Raw genomic sequence first — 21627 nt, forward strand, 5'->3', positions numbered from 1 at the left:
GCAGGGGCCCGAGAGCTCCCGCCGTCGCTGCTTTCCTGCCGGATTTTGCAAGGTTTACGTTCACTGGGGAGGGGGCTCATTTCCCTGCTTCAGAGCGGTGCACGTCCCCCATCAGGGCACACAGACGTCACTGTGGCCTCGTGAGAAGACTGTGCCCCCTCAACATGGCCACAGGCCCGTGGGGCGCGAGTGCCTGCTGCTCGGGGAAGTCGGCTCTCCCCTCTCCTACTGCCAGACCCGACCTCTCTGCCTCGGGGCCGCCGGCAGTGGTCAGGCTGGAAGCACACGGGTGTCTTTCCTCCACTGTCCAGCAGAGGACAGACAACCCAGCAGATCTTGGGAACCCCTGCAGGACAAGGGCTCTGCCCACAGTGGCCTTCTTCCCTTTTGGGACCTTTCACAGGCCTGGGTACGACTGGGCACAGAGGAGGGAAATTCCTCGTGTCGGTACCCATATCATCAACTCTGAGAAAGCTCTGAGAGCCAGGACGACAGAATATCCCAGTGGCGGCAAGATGCCTGCCAAACGCACGTGTGTGAGGGTGTGAGTGAGCAAACGCCCCCTCGGGGCTCATTACAGACTCACCCATCACTAGAAGGTTCCCGCCAAGCGTTGAGTATTGGTGAGGATGACTCGGCCAGACGTTCCGGAGTTTGGGAAATGAGGTGGATCTGGCTTGCGGGTCAAATCGGGCCCACTGCCTGCTTTTGTAAACGAAGTTTTATTGGAACCCAGCCACGCCCGTTAGTCTACATATTGCCGAGGGCCGCCTTCACGCTACAAAGGCAGAGCAGAATAGTTTCAACAGAGGCCAGTCGGCAGGGCTCACAAAGCCTAGAACATTCACTACCTGGTCCTTCACAGAAGACGCTTGCCAAGGGCTCTGAGGAAAACAGACGCAGACGCAGAGAATGGGCTTGAGGACACGCGGAGGGGGAAGGGTAAGCTGTGACAAAGTGAGAGTGGCATGGACATATATACACTACCAAACGTAAAATAGACAGCTAGTGGGAAGCAGCCGCGTAGCACAGGGAGATCAGCTCGGTGCTTTGTGACCGCCTGGAGGGGTGGGATAGGGAGGGTGGGAGGGAGGGAGACGCAAGAGGGAGGGGATATGGGGATGTATGTATACGTATGGCTGACTCACTTTGCTATACAGCAGAAACCAACACACCATTGTAAAGCAATTACACTCCAATAAAGATGTTAAAAAAAAAAAAAAGAAAAAGTTTGCCAATCCCTGAGTTAGATGGACAGATTTCTACTAGAGATGACCTTTGGGGAGCACAGCCCAAGGCCTTCAACAAAACTGGCTCACAATGAAAACCTGACTCCCTGTCCAGTTTGCTTTCAATCCTGGCGACACTTCAGAGGAAGCTTCTGGCTCCAGTGTATCTAAGACACGTCAACACTTGCATGTCCCCCCCCCCCGCCCCCTCCCGCCCCAGAGCTATGTTTCCTCTGCTTTATGCAGAGATGCCTCCAGCTTTCCAATTGTGAGCCAATAAAGCGTCCTTTTGGAATAAATGTATTTATACTGAAAATGAGCTACTAGAGGAAATCTCAAGTAAATGGCAAGTGGCAGTCCAACGCGGCAAAGGCCTCGAGGCTGGCGGGGGCCCCAGAGCCGTCACCAGCACCCCCGTTGGCGTGGGCTGTGCCCTGGGCCTGGCCCATGTGCCCAGAGGACGCTCAGTCTGGGAAACTGCGCCCGGGCTGGGGGCGTCGCTGCTTGAGCGCCTCCCTCCAGTCCTCACCTGCGTTTCGCTGTGATCCCGCCCTCCCAGGCAGGCCGCTCAAGGGCGCGTGATGGCTCTGGAAGTGAACTCCCATCCCAGGGGACTGAGGCAGGAGGGTGGCTCTGTGTGACTGAAACTCAACAGGGCCCTATGGGGCCCTCCTGGTCACAAAAGCCTTTCCGTGTCCCCTGTTTCTTACTTGCAGGAAAAAGGCTTCAGTCTCCTAGACCTTCCTGAATACCAAAGAGCAGATTCAAACACTTGCTAACCAGGGAAGTAAGGGAATGCGGAAAAACAAAGGGAGAACAATCACACTACAGTGCAGAGATCAAAGCAGGATCCTGGTTCCTGCTCAAGGAGTGTACGTAACTGCATCTTCAGTTCTTCTGCAGGAACTGAGGACCCCACGCAGGTGGAGGACGGCAGCTCCAGGCTGAGCACGAGATTCCTAGAGCCCCGTCCTGCTACCTCACCAGCAACCAGTCAGAAGAAAGTCACACACCCTGCAGCCCTCACCCCAAGTTTTGCCTATAAAAACTTCTCCCCCAAGAGAAACTCCCTTCAAATCAGGGAGTTTGAAGTTTTTGAGCACGAACCACGCATTCTCCTTGCTTGGCCCTGCAGTAAACACTTCTCTGCTCCAAACTCCAACATTTCGGTCTGTTTGGCCTCCCCCATGCGACAGGCACACACACTTGTGTTTGGTGATATGCTGAGCTGGACACACCCTCCTGCTCCTCCTTTTTTCCACGACTGCCACACACAGCACTTCTGACACCAGAGGTGTCACCACATCCAGCAATTCTCTGTGACACCAGCTGGGGGTGCTACCATTTAACTCAACTCTGACACCATCTACCCGGAGAGGGCGTCCATCCCACAGGTTAAGGGCTCGGTCCCCCGAGATGCTCCCACTTCAGACGTCAATTGCCAAGTCCAGGTTGTCACCTGAGCTTCTGACCGATTGGCTGTAACTCTGAGGTTCCAACACCCCCCTCCTTGGGTTCGATTAACTTGCTAGAGCAGCTCACAGAACTCGGAAGACCAGTGCACTCGCTAGATCATTGGTTTATTGTAAAGGGTACGAACTCGGGAACAGTGAGAGGGAAGAGGCGTAGGACGAGGTGTGGGAAGGTTCCCGGAGACTTCACGCCCTCCCTGAGAGCCATCCTCACTGAATCTCCATGTGTTCACCCCCCGGAAGCTCTCTGAACCCTGTCCTTTTGGGGTTTTATGGAGACTTCGTTACGTAGGCACGACTGATTAAATCATGGGTCACTGGTGACTGATTCAACATCCAGCCCCTCTTCCCTCCTGGGGTGAGCGGCTGGGGGGGAAGGGGAACGTGAAGGTCCCAGCCCTGCAGTCACAGGGTTGGTACCCGCCCCGGCCTTAGGTTCCCCTGGGACTTCCCCAAAGTCCCCTCATGCACATGAGCTCAGGTGTGCCGGAAGGGGTTTGCTGTGGATGTCTGCAGACATCTTTTTCACTCTTATCATTTAGGAAATTGCACGGGTTTTACGAGTTCTGGCCAGAAACAGGAACAAAGACCAAACTAAGTCACAGCGTCACATGTGGTGAAGGCAGGGCGATAGTCACGACACGGCTCCGTGGCTGTGGTGTGTATGGTGGGGTGACTGACCTGGATGGCCCTGCGAGGTCTGCTGCTTCAGCTCTGCATTTTAATACCCACCCCCCAGCTTTCTGCATCAAAAAGAACAGGAAACAAAACAGACTAATCAGGCCAAGGAATGAAGCCGACGCCCTAATAACACTCGAGGGGCCCCAGCTCCACAAGTGGGGAGAGGCGCTGGCCACGGATGGGATTATCTAACGGGGTTCTCACCACCACTTTATCAAACTGTTGTTCAGATTGGGCTGCAATCTTCCTTCAAAGGGAAGGAGATGACGCTAGTTGGTGGCCTTGATCATTGAAAAACAGATTTGTAAAATGAGTCCTTCAGGAAAAGCAACCTCGTGGTGGCTGCTGGGAGCAGGTGACCCTAAGGGAAGGGACACAGAACTGCCCCCCCCCCGGCACCTCAGGCTCAGTCTCAGCACCTCTGACTTTTCACCAAGATCATGGTCAGCGTGGACAAGCCATCATTCTCCATTCAATATCTTAGCCATAATCGGGAAGAAGTGTGAACATGCAGACCAAAGGAAGGTGTCAGAGGTCAAAGGCCATGACCCAAGTCTCCATCCCATCTCCTTCCACGCACCAGAACAGTCACTGGACAGTAACCGGAGAGAGAGGACCCAATGCAAGCAGGCCCGTCCACCCTGGAGGATGCAACTGCCCTTCTGACTTTTCTGTTCTGTGTATTATTTATCTCATTACTGAAAAGGCAAAATCTTGACCTTAGACACCCAGTGCAGAGCCGGTCCCAGGCTCCAGGAACAAGCCCATCAGACTTGATTCGCGAGATCCCGGGACAGGCAGGGGCTAAAGCCGAGAGCTTCCCCACCGGCAGGAGCGTCTCCACTTACCCTCACCAGCTGCTGCGGGAAGGGCCCGCGGGAGTTTTCTGGCACGTTGATGGGCGGGATGACCCAGTCCCGTTTCTGCCGCCTCAGCCCATTGGAGCTCTGATGCTGTGGCCACGGCAACAGTGTGTCATTTGGCGGCTGGATAGGGTCCAGGGGTGCACTCTTCTTTCCTTTCTGCAGCGTTATTTGGAAGGGAGAGAAGAGGAAAAGAAGCCTGGTTAGGTGTTGCAGAGGAAAAGGCATCTGTTAGAATTTGTACTATCCTAGATCCAGGGAAAGATTGGATGGTGTTGGGAAAAGTGGGGACGTGTTAGGGAAAAAAATCTAGCAAGACCCTCATCTCTACAAAGAAATGGACTACAGATTAAATGGGGGTTAAGAAACCATAAACAAAGAAGAAAATATAGCTGACTCTTTAACCAGTACATCAGGGCCCAAAACGATGGAAAAAAATTACAAAGGATAATATTCATACATTTTAACTTAAAACCCTTGTTTATGAAAACATACCCTAAAAGCAATTGATGAAGTTACAACAAATCTGACAAACAGCTAAGAGCCTGACTATATAAAGAGTTCCTACAAATCAATAAGAAAAAATTGGAACTTCATTATAACAGGAAAAAGACACAAATAGATAATTAACAGCAAAGTAAATATAAAGGATCAATAAACTCATGAAAAATGTCCAGTCATCAAACAATGCAAATTAAAGCAATATATCCTCCTCACCCATCAAACTGACAAGAGTAAACAAAATGAATCCTCCCCCCTGAGGAGCGTGTCGTGAGTGAGTCAGCAGAGGGTGATGGTTGAGGTTGTGGGATTTGGCGTTAAACAGACCTGGTGTCTTATGTTTACCTGCATCCAAAGATTCATGTGACACGGGGCAAGTGCCCTTAATCTCTCTCAGCTCCAGCTACTTCTTTTATAAAACGGGCTTGGTAATAACAGCACTGAACTCAGAGGGTTGCTATGGAAATTAGACTGATAAGAGCCCATGCCTGGCGGGAACCGGCGGGACTGAATGTCGGCTGCTCTGAAGTCAATGGGGCTCCTCACTGCTGGGAGCAGCATTCTGCCAAGAGCTATCAGAAGCCTCAAAAATGGTCCTCGCTTTTGACCCCATAACTCCACAGCTGGAAGTCTGTCCCAGCGGAACTGCATGTGGACAAACCCGCCAAATAAAGATGTTCATCGTAGCTGTCTTTATAATAACATTATGTACATGTGAAATAGTAAAAATACCAGGAAAAAATTCTGGAAGTCTGATGGTGGCAAATAATATTTAAATGCATTACACTACGTCCATATTTTGGGATACTGCGTGTCATTAGAAGTTACTCTTTGTAAGTCAGAAAGAGAAAAATAAATACCGTATGCTAACGCATCTATATGGAATCTAAAAAAAAAAAAATGGTACTGATGAACCTAGTGGCAGGGCAGGAATAAAGATGAAGACATAGAGAATGGACTTGAGGACACGGGGCAGGGCAAGGGGAAGCTGGGGCGAAGCGAGAGTAGCATCACACATATCCACTACCAACTGTAAAATAGCTACTGGGAAGCAGCCGCATAGCACAAGAGCAGCTCGGTGCTTTGCGACGGCCTACAGAGGTGGGATAGGGAAGGTGGGAGGGAGGCTCAGGAGGGAGGGGATATGGGGACATATGTATGCATATGGCTGATTCACTTTGTTGTACAACAGAAACTAACACAGCATTGTGAAGCAATTATACTCCATAAAGATGTATTAAGAAAAAAAGAAGTTACTCTTTGAAGATATGAAGAAATTCCATACACTGATAGGAAGTGGAGAAATGGCACCAAAGTATACAGGCAGCATAAGTCCCCATGTTTTTTAAAAGGATAGAAAAAAGATTGGAAGGAAATACATAGAAATGTAAACTCTGGTTTTCTCTGGTCACCAGTGAGTTTTTATTTTAATTTATTCCTTTTACCTTTCTGTATTTCTGAATGTTATAATGTACATGAAATTGTATAATTAGAAGAGCTAACAGGACTCACGTATACACAAGACATCTGGCACCTATCTCGCCTCCATGTTTATTTTCAAGGTGCCCCGTGTGGTCGCCTCCGCACCGTTCTCATGGTTGATGTTCATTTCACTCGAGTCTCAGAGCCAGGAGCATATGAGAGCTCACGTGGCAGAGACAGACCCTGGACCAGGACAGCCCAAGCCAGAGAGGACAGAGCTGGCTGGAGGCCCTAGGCGGTGGCCCCTCTCCAATCACGGCGGGGTCCCCACCCTCCAGCTGAGCTCCCACCCAGTGAGAACCTGTTGGTCTTGCCATTGCCCGTTGAACCTTCCCCACTCCCTCTTGCAAAAAAGCTGCATAGAATAAGTTAGACACACGTCGACAAAACTAATTAAAAAAACCAAAAAAACAGATCAGTCCTGAACGCCAAAACCTGATGCTACATCAATGGAAAAACCCATCTGGACAAGCCACACGCCAGAGACCCCCCTCTGGGACTTTCCCCACCAGGGGTCCTGCTGTCTTTCGTGTTGAGCTCCTGCACTTAAGAGTCTGCAGCAATTAAAAACCGAAAGGCTTCCCTAGGTCGCTTCCCATCCTTCATGAGAAGAATCCACGTGAGGTGTGTGCATCCCCAGTGGCCTTGATTTCTATGGAAACATGACATTCTCTCAACACCTATTCAAGTCAAACTAACAGATGCTGCCTTGTGACCAACCCTGCATCTCTCACGATGACAGGGGTGGGGTCATCTCTAGACTCCTTGATGAGCATCACAGAACAGTGTTCAGGATGGTCCTGGCCACACCCTGCCCCCTTGCAGCCAGGATGCAGACAACTGCTCTCCACGTGTCAGGGGCAGCCAACGCCTTGTGGGCACTGAGCGTTCTGAACCGTCTCTGCCTGCATCTTCCCTGCTGCCAAGGCTACAGGAAGGTCATCCCCCCTCTACCAGGGAGGCGACTGGGCGGCTCAGAGAGGCCAAGTAACTTCTGAAGGTCACAAAGCTCTTTAGGCAGAGGCAGGATCTGTGTGCCCCCCTCACTTCTGGGGTTTCTTCATGGGGTCCCATCCCCTCTACGGGTCCTCATGTCAGTGTGCAGTGGGCTGGGCAGACATGGACATTCCCATCGGAGAGGCCCAAGGACGTCAGTGAAAAACCTCGGACCAGCAGAGGCATTTCTGAGTTCCCGCGGCGTCAGCTTCCAGGTTAGAAATGCCAAGTGTGAGATTCCCACCTGGACTCCCCACCTCTGCGCTGACGCCTGCCGCGTGTGCTCAGTGAGCCCTCCAGGGGACTGCCACGCTCCACAGACGCATGACCTTGCGGGGGCTCCCGGCCTCACAGGAAACGAGGGTCACCCGGCACAGGCACTTGCCTCAGCAGAGGGGACCCGCTTGGTGTTTGCTCTGAGCGCGTCTGCGTGCGTGTGTGGGGTGCTGGGGCAGGGGTCCCGGCCACAAGCACGGCCTCTGGGAGGTGGAGCCTGGCCGTCCCGGCTCCGCCATGTCTCCCACGTGCGGCACAGAGAATGCAGGTCTGCCTCGCCCGCTGATGCTTGGGCACCTGCAGAAGCTCACCGAGCCTCTTCATTCTAGACTCGGAATTGTCAAGGTTTTCATCGAGCCGTTCTCCTTTTAAAAACCTGCTTTGTCTTCATTTGCTTAGGCTGAGCTTGCATGGCGTTAATTTCCCTAGTGTTGTTTCAATAAATTGCACATATTTGCTACTATTTTAAAGCTGTGAGACAAGTGTAATAACAAAATCTGGCGAAGATCAATGCCAGACCTGCACTAGCTTCAGCTGGGAAGACACACCCACTTCTCCGGGGGAGGAACGCCGATGACGACAATGACCCGTCACCTGATGAGGCGCGCACGCGCTTCGGGACCCGCGCGGACCTCGGGCCGTTCAGAGTGCGGCACGCAAACCCCGACGCGTAATCATACTAATGGTAAATCATGTTTCTGGCCGCTCTCGAAGGTGTTTCCGAACAGACGACAGCTGCCGATTTCCCCACTGCGCCCTGGTCACCAGTGTTTCTGAGCCAATGATGGCGGGTGTTGGGTGATAACGTGAATGTGGCCTCTATGCTCCTGATACACGTGTGCACGTTCACCTACATAGGCACACGCATGTATGTACAGGCCAGGCACATACAGACACACGTGCACGCACACATGTGCACGTGCCTCTGTGCTATGTCTCATATACACATGCACGTGTGTACACATGTGTGTGTGTGTGTGTTGTTTCTCTCTCTGTGTATGTAATGCGTCACAATTTTCTCAGAACCAACAGCCCGGCCCCAACAGGCTGTTCCTTACACACAGTTCAGCCCAAGTCAGAGGTCTTGTAACTGGTGGGGGTCGGAGGGGGTCCTGACGGCCGCGCTGGCCTTGGAGCCAGCAAGCTGCTCCCTGCAGGTTCGCAGGATGGCAAGCGCTGAGGGATCGCCTGGTCCTCTGATGGGACTCAGCCCGGCCCACCCCAGGGAGGAGCTGGTGCTCGACAAGCAGCGGCTGAGCGGGGCACGGTGTGCAGCGGGGGTGGCGGCCCCTGGGGACCCCTCGGAGCCCTGATCCCAGGAAGGGGTGGCAGGCGGGCTTTTACAGGGGCATCTTGAGGGGCCAGGACCGCTCAGGACACGCGTCTGCCCTGTTCCGCCTGCAGCGGGCCTTTCCCAAAAGGGGCAGAGGAAGGGCAGGGGCCGTGGCTCCCAGGTACAGATCACGCAGAGGCCAGGCGCTCATTTGTGAGGCCCTAAATCCGTCTGCTCCTTATCAGCTGTTATTTACAAAGCATTTCTCATCTCAGATGGCCTCTCCCACTGAGCCTTCATCCATCGGGCTTAGCAGCGGATCGTTCCGCTGACGATGCTCTGAAATGGTGACTTACTAGGGGAGGAGCCTCCCCAGGCTGGGCTCCTAGCGCCAGGCCTGGGGCCCGGGATGAGTCTTATCCTGCCTCTGGGCCTCCGTTTCCCGCCCCGGAGCTGGACAAGCTCTGCGCTTTGGGGGCAGCTGGGGCGTGGGCAGGAGGCTGGGGTACTTTCTGGAGCGTAGCTTCTTCACGTCACAACCTGGGGGGGTTCCGTGGTCTCGCTCCTGAGTGATACAGGTGAGCTACGGAGTCACTGCCCCAGCGGACTCGCACTTTGCAAAGACGAAACGCCACCCCGTGCCTGTGCGGTTGCTTGGGCTGGTCCCCCTCGAGGGGTGTGCACACCCGCTCTGTCTAGAGCACGTGGGGGTCTGGGGAGGCCAGGACGGGGGTCTAAGACCCTTCTAGGTCACCTCGTCTCTGGGCTTCGCGCTTCTCTCTCGGCAGGTTTTCAGGAACAGCCTCAGGCATAGGCATCTTCTCTCCAGGGACAAAGTGACAAAACCCCCATGCTCAGGAACACAGCTCAGTGAACTCAAGAGAAAAGGGGAGGAATGGAGACAAGGACCGTCTTCCACTCTCACGGGAAGGCCGAGGCCCCGGATTCACAGGCAAGCTGCGTGACTGCCACCCTCCCGCAAAGTCATCATTTTCCACCTTCTCCTGGCACCAGCCCAAACCTGGAGCCCAGCAGTGACCCGCACACCCGCCTTCCCAAGGTGGCTTTTGTTTTTTATCTCCTCACCGGGCATATTATCTTATTTTCTTAAGCTCCCAGCAGCCCTGTGCCTGCCCGGGGCCTGCTCTCCTTGTAAGGAGCGTCGCTCTGTGTGTCTGACTATGAGAGTAATCAAGTGTGGCTTCTAGGTGAGGTCTTCAGGGACTCCCCGACATTAGGAAGAAGCTGGGTCACTTCCTTTCCATCATCGTTCACAAGTGAAAGATGAATAATGTAAAACCGACCTGGGGCAGGTTTTAAATTATCGCCTCTTTTTTTTTTCTTTTTTTCAAAAAGGAAAAAAAAAGAGAGAGGAAAGTGTCAGGGGAGGACGACAGTCATATGCACCTCCTCCAATCTACATGCAGGAAGTTACAATCTGTCATCTTTTTCTATCACCCAACCACTCGCCTGGTAGGAACACAGACTTATGAAGAGCCAAGTATAAGCAAATAGGTGACTCACGAAACACTCAGAAGCGGCGCTGGGCAGGGAATATAAACAACGCAGACTGTCTTCAAGGCAGCAAGTCCCTTCCCAGCCATCATGGTTTGAGGAGGGTGACAGCTGCTTAGCAGCGAATAAGCGATATGTACTGCTCACCTCTCCTGGTGACGGGAGTGTAGGTGACGGGTCCCACTGCGAGACAGGCAGGGACCTGGGACCCGGGACCCTCTGCTGCAGGGCTTGCACCTGGATAGACGTCTCCTTGAGCAACAGATACAAAGAGACTATAAGGGACTGAAAAGAACTGCACCCACGGCGCAGTTGGGGCAAGTCTGAACAAGATACAAAGAGTCCAAAAACCCAACTGCCACTTCTGAAGAGCCGGGAGCAAAAGCATGGTCCTGCGCATGCGCCCTGCACTCACCACCACCAAAGCCACCCTCTGGCCCAAGCCCTGGACACACCCCTATCCTCACCCCACACACAGAACCCCACGGACGCCCGGCCACTTCTGCAGAGTGCGACGAGCTCCACTGTTCTCCAGAAGATGGCTCAGCAGAAGCCACTGCCCTCAAGAGGTGACGTGGATATGAAAACGGCTTCAACAGTCCCAGATCCCAGTGCGTTTCTAAGGAGCGCCTGGCAGCCCTGACCTTCGAAGATGGGGTCACAGATGACAGCCTGACCCCCCATGGGCCCTCCCACACAGCTGTTGGGTCCCATGCCGCCCTGCCTCAGCACTGTAAACTCCCCCCACTTTTGAGAAAATAGCATGAACACAAGTCCACCAATTCAACAAAAGCTACATTTATGGGGACACTTTCAAGTTAGCTCCCCGTGGGATGTGCCAACCAGGCGAGCTGACCGCCAGCGTCCACGAGGACACCTTCTCCATCAAGGGGCCTGGGGTCAGCTTTCTGGCCCCCCCTGCGATGGAATCATGGGCTTTCCTTACCCAGGGCAGTGCCTTCTCGGGAAGGTGCCCTGTGTGATCTTCTTTCCCTGACTGGCAGCGCGTGGACCCTGAATGCGGAGGCAGGGGATGGGCAGGCTGGAGGGAATTGTGGTTTTTAACTTCCCTGTTCTTCCCTGCTCTCTGGTCTCCAGACTGGGCCATGTGCCGAGGAGCAGTGCGTCCAGCCCCTCTCTGGGCAGTGGGTGCGCAGCTCAGGGACAGGGGTCTGGGACCTGCACCTGCACTGAGCTTCCCGCGAGATGCAGGCAGGGGAGGCGCTCAGGATGGAGCCCTGATGAGGCCGGGCTGCTTCTCTTTCGCCACGAAGGTCAACCAGCCCGCGTGTCTCCCCGCACGAAGCAACACCGGGGCATCCACCCGGGACCCCTTTCCTTTCAACCAGCGTCCAGCATCCAGCCCTGTAGGCTCCTGCACCTTCTTCCATGCAGAGTGACCGAGACCCACTCACAGAGTCTCACCTGACCCTCTCGGTGGCCCCGATGTTGGGGAAGGAGGTGGCTCGTCCCAGCCACGGAAACACGACCAATGTAGGGCCTGGGGCCCCTGGGTTACGAATTTCATGGGTCTGTGCTCAAAATGGAACACTTGGGGAATGACATGCCACGTCTGCATTGTACACTAACACTGCTTATGCTGGGACAAGGGTAGACGAGACTCATTCCCCAAATGTCAGTGTTGTTTACGACCCTCTCCCCTGTCTCTGATTCCCCAGCCTTCCTGTTTTCATTGCTTCCTTAGAGCTTTGGGTTAAACATGCTTCAATAAGGGAAATAGCATCCTTCCACTCCTCAACTCTCCCAAATGTCAAACCCAGTACTGATTTTCACTAAGGATAATTAGATTTCATAAAAAAAAAAAGAGGCACCAAAATCTATACAGATTGTCCATTTCTCTCCCTTCGCTTCCCTTTCAATATACATTTGAAAAATGGTACTTTTTGTTTGCCTGCAAGCATGTATATTTAAAACATTTAACTAGGGTTCTGTCTGCAGCCTTCTGCCTGGTTTCCATGGTAGCTAAGGACCGACAGAATAAAACGGTATTTAACAAACACAAAATAAAACAACAGAAAGATATCTCCGTTCTGTAACAAACAGAGCATGGGAGCCATTCTAAACAAACATTTGCATGAGTTTGGTTCTGAAAAGGCACTTAGTGGATTTTTTTTTTACATCCACGACCCTATAGGGAAGAAAAATGCCGTATCTATGCCCCGTAAAGCACTACGGTATTTCTTACTTGCGATCTCGTCTAAGAAGGGGAGATTGTTTTGAAAATTCCCGTAGAAATCATACAAAGAAAGTTTTCCTGAATGAAATAGCATGATTATTTCTTGTGCATCTATATTTGGAAGGACAGTCTTAAGCAAACACTCCTGTACACGCTGCTTGCTGTGTGCGGGGCAGGGGGCAGGGAGTTCCGAACCCAGCCCCCTCCCGCCTGCTCACTCACGCCCGTGACAGCCCAGGAAGGCAGGGGCTGGCACGGTGCTCACTCACACCTGGGCAGAGGTCTGGGGACTGGCCCAGGCTCACGGGGCTGGGTTTGGAACTCAGGCTACTCCCTCGGCCCCGCCCTGCTCCTCGGCTTGGACGGGGGCGCCCTGACATGGAGGGGAGATGCTGCCTGTGCTTTGCGACCCTGGCGCCCAGTGCCCCCGTGTCCTAGGCAGATGGGCCAGGGACTCAGGGTGGGAGCAGCCCGGGGGGAACAGCTGAGACGCAGCTCTTTAGGCAACTTGCATCCGTCACCATCATCCCGAGGGAAGGCTTCACGTACTTCAGTAGTGTCAAAGCTACACTTCTTTTAACAGACGCTCAGAGCACACCCCTTGCCCTCTTCAGCCTTGTGTCCACCCAGAAATGAAGACACAAGACAATGCGCCCATCCGTGCAGCCCAGGGAGCGGGCAGGATGCAGGTGTAATGGATGGGAGCACAGGGGAGGACATGTCTGCTTTACGGGCCACGGTAAGGAAGTTGGGGGGATGCCCGAATGTTCAGATAAGTCTGCCCCACCGTGTGTGTGTGTGTGGTGTGTGTGTGTGTGTGTGTGTCACCTCCACGAGCCCGGCCAGGCTGCTCGGCCATCCTCGCCCCCCCACCCCCCACACGGCAAGGACCCCCAGCGCCCGAGCGGTTCCGCCTGCCCCCCACTCCTCCCGCTGACGCAAGCGAAGCTGTCTCCAGGCATCTCCTGCGAGTACCCTGGCTGGTAACTGGGTCTGGAGAATCCAGAAAATTATGTTTTGCTAGGAACAAAGTAAATGAAATTACTCTGTAGTTTACAGAAAAAAAATACAATCACAGTAAAAAAAAAAAAATTAAACTAGCAAGTTAGACCAGAATGTATGACTTTTTCCTGGAGCTGTTTGCAGTGGGACCGAGTGGCATCACTCATATTGGTGTCAATTAGTGAGAAAAATGGTCAGTTTTGTTGCTGTGGGTGATCCTCGAAGGCTTTGGTCAGGAGGAAGGTTAGCGTGTGACAGGCAGTGAGGGAGGGTCTCTCTCCTCTCCTTTCTGTACTCACATCACAGTGCTTGCTTTGCTGCAGGACAGCGCTGCTGGGGGGGCGGGACAGGTCCTGCAGAAGTGACGCGACATCACCCCCATAGGGACATGGGGGCAAAGTGGTGGATCTGGTGGGGTGGGCATGGCCTCGTGCCCTCTGAGGCTTTTGTTTTGTTTCAGGAAAAGGAGAAGCTGAGAGAGGGGAGATTCTAGGATCCAGGCAGGGGTACTGGGTGGCGGGACCTCCCAGGGCAGGGAGGGGACAGTGGCCAGAGCACAGCGGTGAGGGGTGATGGACCCCACGGGGTGGGAGACGGAGCTGGGCTGGCCCCTGGGGGCCTCCACCCCACTTAGCAAACCAGCCCTGCAGAGACAAGCAGGAAGCAGGCTGAGCGCTGTGCTGGCCGACCCGGGGCTGCAGCAGAAGGAGCCCCCCTCCTGCCCCGCTTTCAGCCCTCCCTGGGGTCCTGACACACCCTAAAATAGACTCAGAGCCTGACCAAGGGCCGCCTGGCCAGCGACCTGCCCGGCCACCTCCCCCCGCTTGCGATGCTCCCTCTGTGGGAATGATGGCTTCTCTCATCTCGGGTCTCGACTCAGATGTCACCCTCCAGATCCCCAGGACACAGCGCAGCCTCTACCCTCTCCCGGCCCAGCCCCCCGCCAGCCACCCCACCTTAGTCCAGCCCGTGGCTGCTGCTCAGTGGTCAGGCCTGTCGCCGCCCTCGTGGGACCATTCCCGGTGATGCCGTTTGCATCTCAGAACATTACAAAGTGTCCGGCGGGGACATGCAAACCGTCTTCACTCACCCAGTGACCAAGGGAGCGACTTGGGATCTTTCTGACTCACGGGGCTCAGAGTCCTTCGAGCACGCCCGCCGCTCACTTGCCCCCTCGGGCTCTCGCTCCTTGGCCCACAGGAACGAGACAGGGCAGGATCGCGCGGTCCATTCCTCTCCCCTGGCCTGCGTGTCCGAGGCTTCCCTGCCTGGCAGTGGCCCCTCTTTCTCGTGCCCTTTGCTCCCCACAGCCGTGGGAGTCAGTGAGCCACCCGTCATCTTCATTCCCTCGTCCCCCTCAAATCTCCGTGAGACGGTGCCCAGGCTGCAACACCCCCCCCCCCGCCCCCTGGGACAGGCCAGGGAAAGTGACCAATGACCGTGATGCTTTTCTCCCTGGGCTGTGGGACCCTGGGCACCTTTCCTCTGCAAAATGAAAGGTTGACCCTGACACTCGCTCAAGGCCATCTGCAGCCTGAAACACAGCCCGAGCTGGACCTCCTCCACCTGCGGACCCCAGGGCGGCTCTCCACAACTGCAGAAAACGCACCTTCCAGCAATTAGAAATCACTCACGCCTTCACGCTGGCAGAGTTAAACGCTGCAGTCTTCTGGGGAGCTCTGCGCATCCGCTGAGATCTACTATTGATCGTCTGTCACCGGGGCGGGCCGCCGGGCTGTGGTCATGACCACAGACTCTGGACAGGGACCAGCCTCCTTCCCGGCAGTTGTACGGTCTCTGCCGTGGAGAAGGAAACACCTGTTTCTCCTGCCGTCCCCCAGGCAGTCAAGCCCGCGCCTGAAGCAGGCCCGCGTCGGCAGCACCGTCTGAACTTGCAGGAGCGAGAAGCTCATCATCACTCACTAACGCAGCTGCCACCCTCCGGGGGAAAAAAGGCGCGTAGACGGCTGTCTGCAAGCTCGCTGACCACACTGTTGTCTGTTTTCTGGGAGTTGCTGTTTCTCAGTCACATTGAGGCCGTCTTTTGGAAAAGCATAAAAGGACCGTCTTGCTACTTTCTGAAGGTGTGCACTCTGTCACTCAGCTCCACCTAATGACCTTCAGGTGCCTTCCCAAGGTGACGCCTGGCGTGGAAAGCCCCACGCGCCCCCTTTGGTTAAAACTCCGAGTTGGCAGTGTAGGGGTTCAGGCGCGGGCACTAGCCCTCTGGCGCTCATGGAAAGCGGGTGATGGTGGGATGCAGGGTCGCTCATGGGCCAGACTTTCCTTAGGGGCTGCACCTCCAGGGGGTTGCAGGAATTGCTTCTCAACCAGGCCCTCTCCATTCCATTGTCTTGTAACCCACCTGGGCATCCATGATACCAAGATGGGCTCTGCCCACTCGCAGGGGGCAGACTGTGGGGATGGGGGTGATGGACCCCAGGGGCTTAAAGAATCTTGGCAAGACTTGTCCTTGCCGGTCCTGGAGACCCAAGCAGCGGCGAGGAGAGGACTTGAGGCATCAGGAACACTGGGTTGGATGCCCGGCTCCGGACTCACATCCCACCTTTGGGAGGCTGCCTTGGGTCTGTCGGCACAGCCCCAGGGTTGGGCGTCCACCTCAGCTGGAAGGCACTGGCCACACCCCTGGTGACTGAGTGTCCTGGTGTCACCGAATCAAAGCACCACAGACTGGGGCGCTTCCACAGTGGACGTTCATGTCTCAGTTCTGGAGGCCACAGGCCAAGGCGCAGGCGTGGCGGGGCTGTCCCTCCCGAGGGCCAAGCAGATCTGGCCCAGCCCCTCTCCTAGATTCTGGTGGCTGCCGGCAGTCTTCCGGGTTCCTCGGCTCGTAGAAGCAGCACCTCGATCCCTGTCTTCATCTGCACACGAAGTTCTGTCCGTGAGCGTGTCCGCGTCCAAATTCCCCTCTTAATAAGTTCACTTGTCATGTTGGATTAGGGTCCGTCTGCCCTAGGGACCTCACCTGAACGAACCACATCTGAAAACCCAGTCCCATTCTGAGGTTCTGTGGGTTTGGACTTCAACACAGGAACTCTGGGGGGCAAAGTTCAGCCCATCCACCCGTGGAGGCCAAGACCCCAAGGAAAGAAGGCGCTTCAGCGTCTGGGCCTGGTCCGGCTGCTGGGTAACGCTCAGCTGAGTTTATCTTTCATAGATGCTGACATACTCTAAGACCCAATATTAGTTTCATAAACAACAGTTTCTTTCTTGCAAACTATACCCACAGGTCCCATCGACAATTCCAAGCGCTACCGCCGCCAGTCAGATGACAACGGCGCGAGGAACTTTATCTTCAGTATTTACTGTTGGGCTGGAATATTGCGCGGATTCCTCGGGGGCGATTCAGCACTCCCGTGGGAAATACGTGACTTAATTAAATTTTCTAATTGAATTGCTATCAGCTTTCCTGCAAGACTGCACACAAAAAAGTTCTTCCAGATTCCAGCCCTGCTTGTATTACCCACAAAAAGACCGCCTTTAAATTGTTGCTAAGAAAGGAAAGGAAAAGGGGAGAAGTTGCCAAATTTTTATGGTTCACCTAACTGGAAAGCTGTCAGTTTTGCTGGCTCCACAGTCGCTGGAATAACGGACAAGGGAGACTGCGCTTGACAGGACCTCGACACGGGAGAGGTGGAATTTATGGAACCGGGAAATTAGGGGGTTCCCGCGCGCCCTCCTCCAGGGGTTTGCTTCAAGGCTCCTTTTGCTAAGAGCTTCTCGGGACTTTTAACACTGCAAATGGCTCCTCTGAAGGAGGCCCTTGTGTTTCTAGAAACTTCTGCTAACAGAACTCCCGCTGGCGACGTTCTCGTTGAACACCCCACCTTTCCAAACCCAGCCAGGAAGCCCTCTGCATGCATTAAAAAATGTTTGAAAATTGTGAATTATAAACAACATGCAGGAAAGTGCTTGAAACGTCGGTGAACAGACACACTAATGATCACAGAATGAACACCTGCCCCCAGGACCCCCTCACGTCCCTCAGGCCCCCACCAGGGCCACCTCCTCTCGCCTCCCACAGCGGTCCCCTGCGTGGCTGTGCACACACTCTGAGCTGTCCACGTCTGAGCTCACAGTCTGCACTTTCCTGCCTGGGTGCCCGCCCTCTTTCCCTCGATACGTGTCTGGGAGATTTACCCATCCTGCTGCTTTGTTCATTTGTGCTGCTATATAGAAATTCACTGTATGAATCCACCACCAGGTACTTATCCAACGTAATGAGGATGAGCGTTTGGGTTCCTTTCAGGTTTATCAAATTCTGGTGCAGAGCTGATGGTACGAATGTGTACACACTTCCGTTGGGCTTGTACCTAAAACCAGCAGCACAATAAAAAATACACATTTGGTCTTTGCCCTCTATTCCTGACACAGAGCTCTCAAAACCAATCTCTGCAGTGATGGGCTGACAGAAGTATTTTACCCAGAGCTCCTAGGCCCCTAGGAATTTCCTGGGCAAGAGAGCATCTTTTGTTCTAGTGAGGTGACTCTGGGTGGGCTCCTGGAGGGGGCTGGCCACCAGAAAGCCTAAAGACATGATTAGAAGCTTGGAGCTCTCAGACCCACACCCCATCCTCTGGGGAGAGGGGAGGGGCTGGAGGTCGAGCTAATCGATCATGCCTACGTGATGAAACCCCCATAACAATCCCTAAACTCTGGGGTGTGGAGAGCTTCGAGGTTGGTGAACACGTCCACGTGCCAGGAGGGTGGTGCACCCCATCGCCACAGGGATAGAAGCGCCTGCACTTGACATCCTTCCAGACTTCGCCCTAAGTAACTCTTCATCTGATGCTCCTCTGGTTCCTTTATAATATCCTTCATGGTAAACCAGGGATAGTAAGTGAGTGTTGCCCCGAGTTCCGTAACCCATCGTAGCAAATTATTGAACTGAGGTGGGGATCGTGGGAACCGAGCCGGGCGGAAGCGAGTAACCTGGAGACCCACCACTTGTAACTGACGCCCGAAGGGGGGTGGGCTTTCGGGACTGAACCCTGAGCATGCGGGGTCTGCGCTGACTCCGGGCTGCGAGTGTCAGAACTGAATGAAATTAGAGAGCGCCCAGTTGGTGTCCACGGAAAGTCAGAGAACTGGCTGGGGTGGAAAACCTACCCCTTTGGTGTCAGAAGTGGGAGAAGAGGAATGGTTTTCCTTTCAACCAGGCAAACGTATGTTCAGCTTCCAATGAAAACGCCCGTTGTTGCTAGAGAGGCTGCACCATTGTGCACGCCCACGGAGAGCACATGGTAACTCCAGGTTCTGCACCTTCTCACCAATACTTGGTACCTCCAGTCTTTCTAAGGTTAGCCATCCTGGTGGATTTTCGCCTTTAATCTGCATTGCCCTGCTGAGGCTGACAGGTCCTCACACTGATCCACACACGGGCTCTTGTCTTTGGGGGACAGCCTGTGTTCTTTTTTCTTCTATCATTAGGTTATCTGTCTTTCTGTAGTGATTTGAGGCTCTCTTTATATATTCTGGACGTGCCTCCTTTGTCAGACATTAAGGGTCACAAATATCCTCTCTCCAGCTCTGGCTTACCTTTTCACTTTCTTAAGTATGTGCTCTGATGAGTACATTCTTATTTGTAACCAGGTCCAATCATCGACCTGCCCTGGATACCCCGTGCTTCCTGGGTTGTGTATAAGGAAGCTTTCCCCACACATCACTCCCTATAGTCTCTTCCATTTGGTTTGTCTTGAACACGCAGATTGACAGCCCACCTGGAACTGATCTGGGGTGTGGAGTGTGGTACAGGGTCACTTCACGTTTTCCCCTTAAGGGTACCCGACTGGCCCAGCATCACGTATTGAAGAGATAGTCCTTACCCGCTATTCTAAGCAGGGCCTAGCAGGCTTTTTGTTAAAGGGTCAGAGAGTTAAATATTTGAGGCTTTGTAGCCGAGAAGCAAAGTCGCGGATATTAATACAGGCACTTATGCAACCACTTAAAAATACAGAAACCATTCTTAGCTTTCAGGCCATCCAAAGGCAGGTGGCAGGTCAGACGCGACCTGTGGGCTGAAGCTTTCTGGCCTTTGCCATCTGGTGCCACTCAAATCAAGTGTCGGCGCCGTGTGCATCTGACAAGGTTCATCCAGTCGTGTATGTGAAGTGGGTGAACTGTGGTGAATAAAAGTTAAACCTCCATGAAGACGATTTTTTAAAACATTAAGTATTTTTTCTGGGCTTGCTATTCTGTTCCATTTGTTTTGCTCTCAAACGACACCATTTAATTACTGTAGTTCAGTGGTTCTCCGATGGGGCGGTTTTGCCCCTGGGGAGCATTTGGCAATGACTGGAGACAGCTTTGGGTGCAAGCGGGGTTGCTGGGGCGCTGCTGGCATCTAGCGGGTGGGGGTCGGGGATGCTGCTGAACACCCTGCAGTGCACAGGGCGGCCCACGTTGGGCCCCACGTGCCAGTAGCGGTGTGCTTTACTTGTAGTCTGGATGTCTGAAACACCAGGTCCTCGCATCTTTGTGTGCTTCTAGGTTATTCTTGGCCCCTTGTATTTCTATTTAAAAATTTAAAGTCAGCTCTTAACCCTTCTATAGACAAGCAAAGAAAAAACATGCTGGGATTTTTGTTGGGATTGTGTTGAATCTATGGAAACCTTTGGGTAGAACTGACACCCTCACAACTTTGAGTCTCTTATGTTATGAGCAGGGCACATCCCTCTATTTTTAAAGATCTTCTTTAAATGTTCTCAGTGATATGTAAGGGTCTTGAAAATTTTTTGTTAGGTTTATAATTTTTTTTTTTTTTGCGGTACGCAGGCCTCTCACTGCTGTGGCCTCTCCCGTTGCGGAGCACAGGCTCCGGATGCTCAGGCTCAGCGGCCATGGCTCACGGGCCCAGCCACTCTGCGGCATGTGGGATCTTCCCGGACCAAGGCATGAACCCGCGTCCCCTGCATCGCCAGGCGGACTCTCAACCACTGCGCCACCAGGGAAGCCCTAACTATAATTTTTCATGCTATTGTAATTGGTATCTGGTTCAGATTTTATTTTCTAACTATTTACTCCTGGTCCGTAGAGGTGCAATTGCTTTATATCCAGCGCCTTTGCTAAACTAACATCATTCATTAATTCCAGTTACTTATCTACAGATTATTTCGGATTTTCTCCATTCACAATTATATAAGCTACACATAACGCTAGTTCTATTTATTCCTATTTCTTTTTCTTGCCTCACCTCACTGGCTTGAAGCTCTGGCGTGTAATGTAAGAGTGTCCTTGTCCTATTTCTGATGTCAAGGAAGGCTTCGAATATTCCGACTGTAGACTGAATGTTTGCTGTGGACACGCTTTGTGAGATTAAGAATGGTCTCTTCTTTTCCTAACTTGTTGAATATTTTCATCCTGAATGAAGTTCAATTGAACAGTCAGTATTCAGATAATCATGTGATGTTTACTCTTTATTCTGTGTTGACCTACTTGGAGTAACTTTTAAGTGTTAAAGCAAATCTCGCCTTCTTGGAACAGACGAATGCGGCCATGATATATCCCACGTGAACATGGCTGAATTTGAGTGTGTTCATATTTTGCTTTGGCTTTTTCCCATCCACTTATGAGTGGACTGGCACGTAATGACCCTTTCTCTCACTGTTCTTTCAAGGTTCGTGCTGGCTTTGGGCAAGGTTCTTGCTGGTTTCAGCATGGTGCCCATTTGGTTGGGGAAGTGACCCCTCTTGTAAGATGAGTTTTAACTCCTTACAGCTTGGTTACAACTTACCAGTGGAGCCATCCTGGTGCGGGTATTTTTTTGTGATAAAAACTTGAATTAAAATTTTGTTCATAATAATAAAACAGTTCAGATTTTCCTTTCATGTTAGTTTTGGTAAATTTTATATTCTAGAATGTTATCCATTTCACGTATATTTTCAAATATATTGGTATAAATTGTACATAATGCCCGCAAATGACCTTTCTAATGTCTGTGCGATTGGTCACGATGTCCTCTTTCCATTCCAGATAGAGATTATTTGCAGGTTTTTTTTCTTACTGAGTCTACAGTTCAGTAGAGAACCAACTTTTGTCTCTGTTGATTCTATTATTTTCTGTTTCATTATCTTCTCCTTTGTGTGGAAACACAAAGTGTTTCATTTCCTGTTCTTTTTCT

At 52.8% G+C, this 21627-nt stretch overlaps 1 protein-coding gene across 1 annotated transcript in view; it reads right to left on the reverse strand.

Moving 5' to 3' along the window:
- Nucleotides 1-4069: 4069 nt before the first annotated feature.
- The window catches only part of LOC307198983 (cadherin-4-like), a 290769-nt gene continuing 273211 nt past the window's right edge, over nt 4070-21627 (reverse strand). Inside the window, exon 3 of the mRNA XM_079946379.1 lies at nt 4070-4404. Coding sequence (XP_079802505.1) covers nt 4150-4404 — 255 coding nt within the window. The 3' untranslated portion in view covers nt 4070-4149. The remainder of the gene's footprint in view (nt 4405-21627) is intronic.

Source organism: Stenella coeruleoalba (assembly GCF_951394435.1).
Source record: "Stenella coeruleoalba genome assembly, chromosome: 15".
In the NCBI taxonomy this organism is placed as follows: domain Eukaryota; kingdom Metazoa; phylum Chordata; class Mammalia; order Artiodactyla; family Delphinidae; genus Stenella; species Stenella coeruleoalba.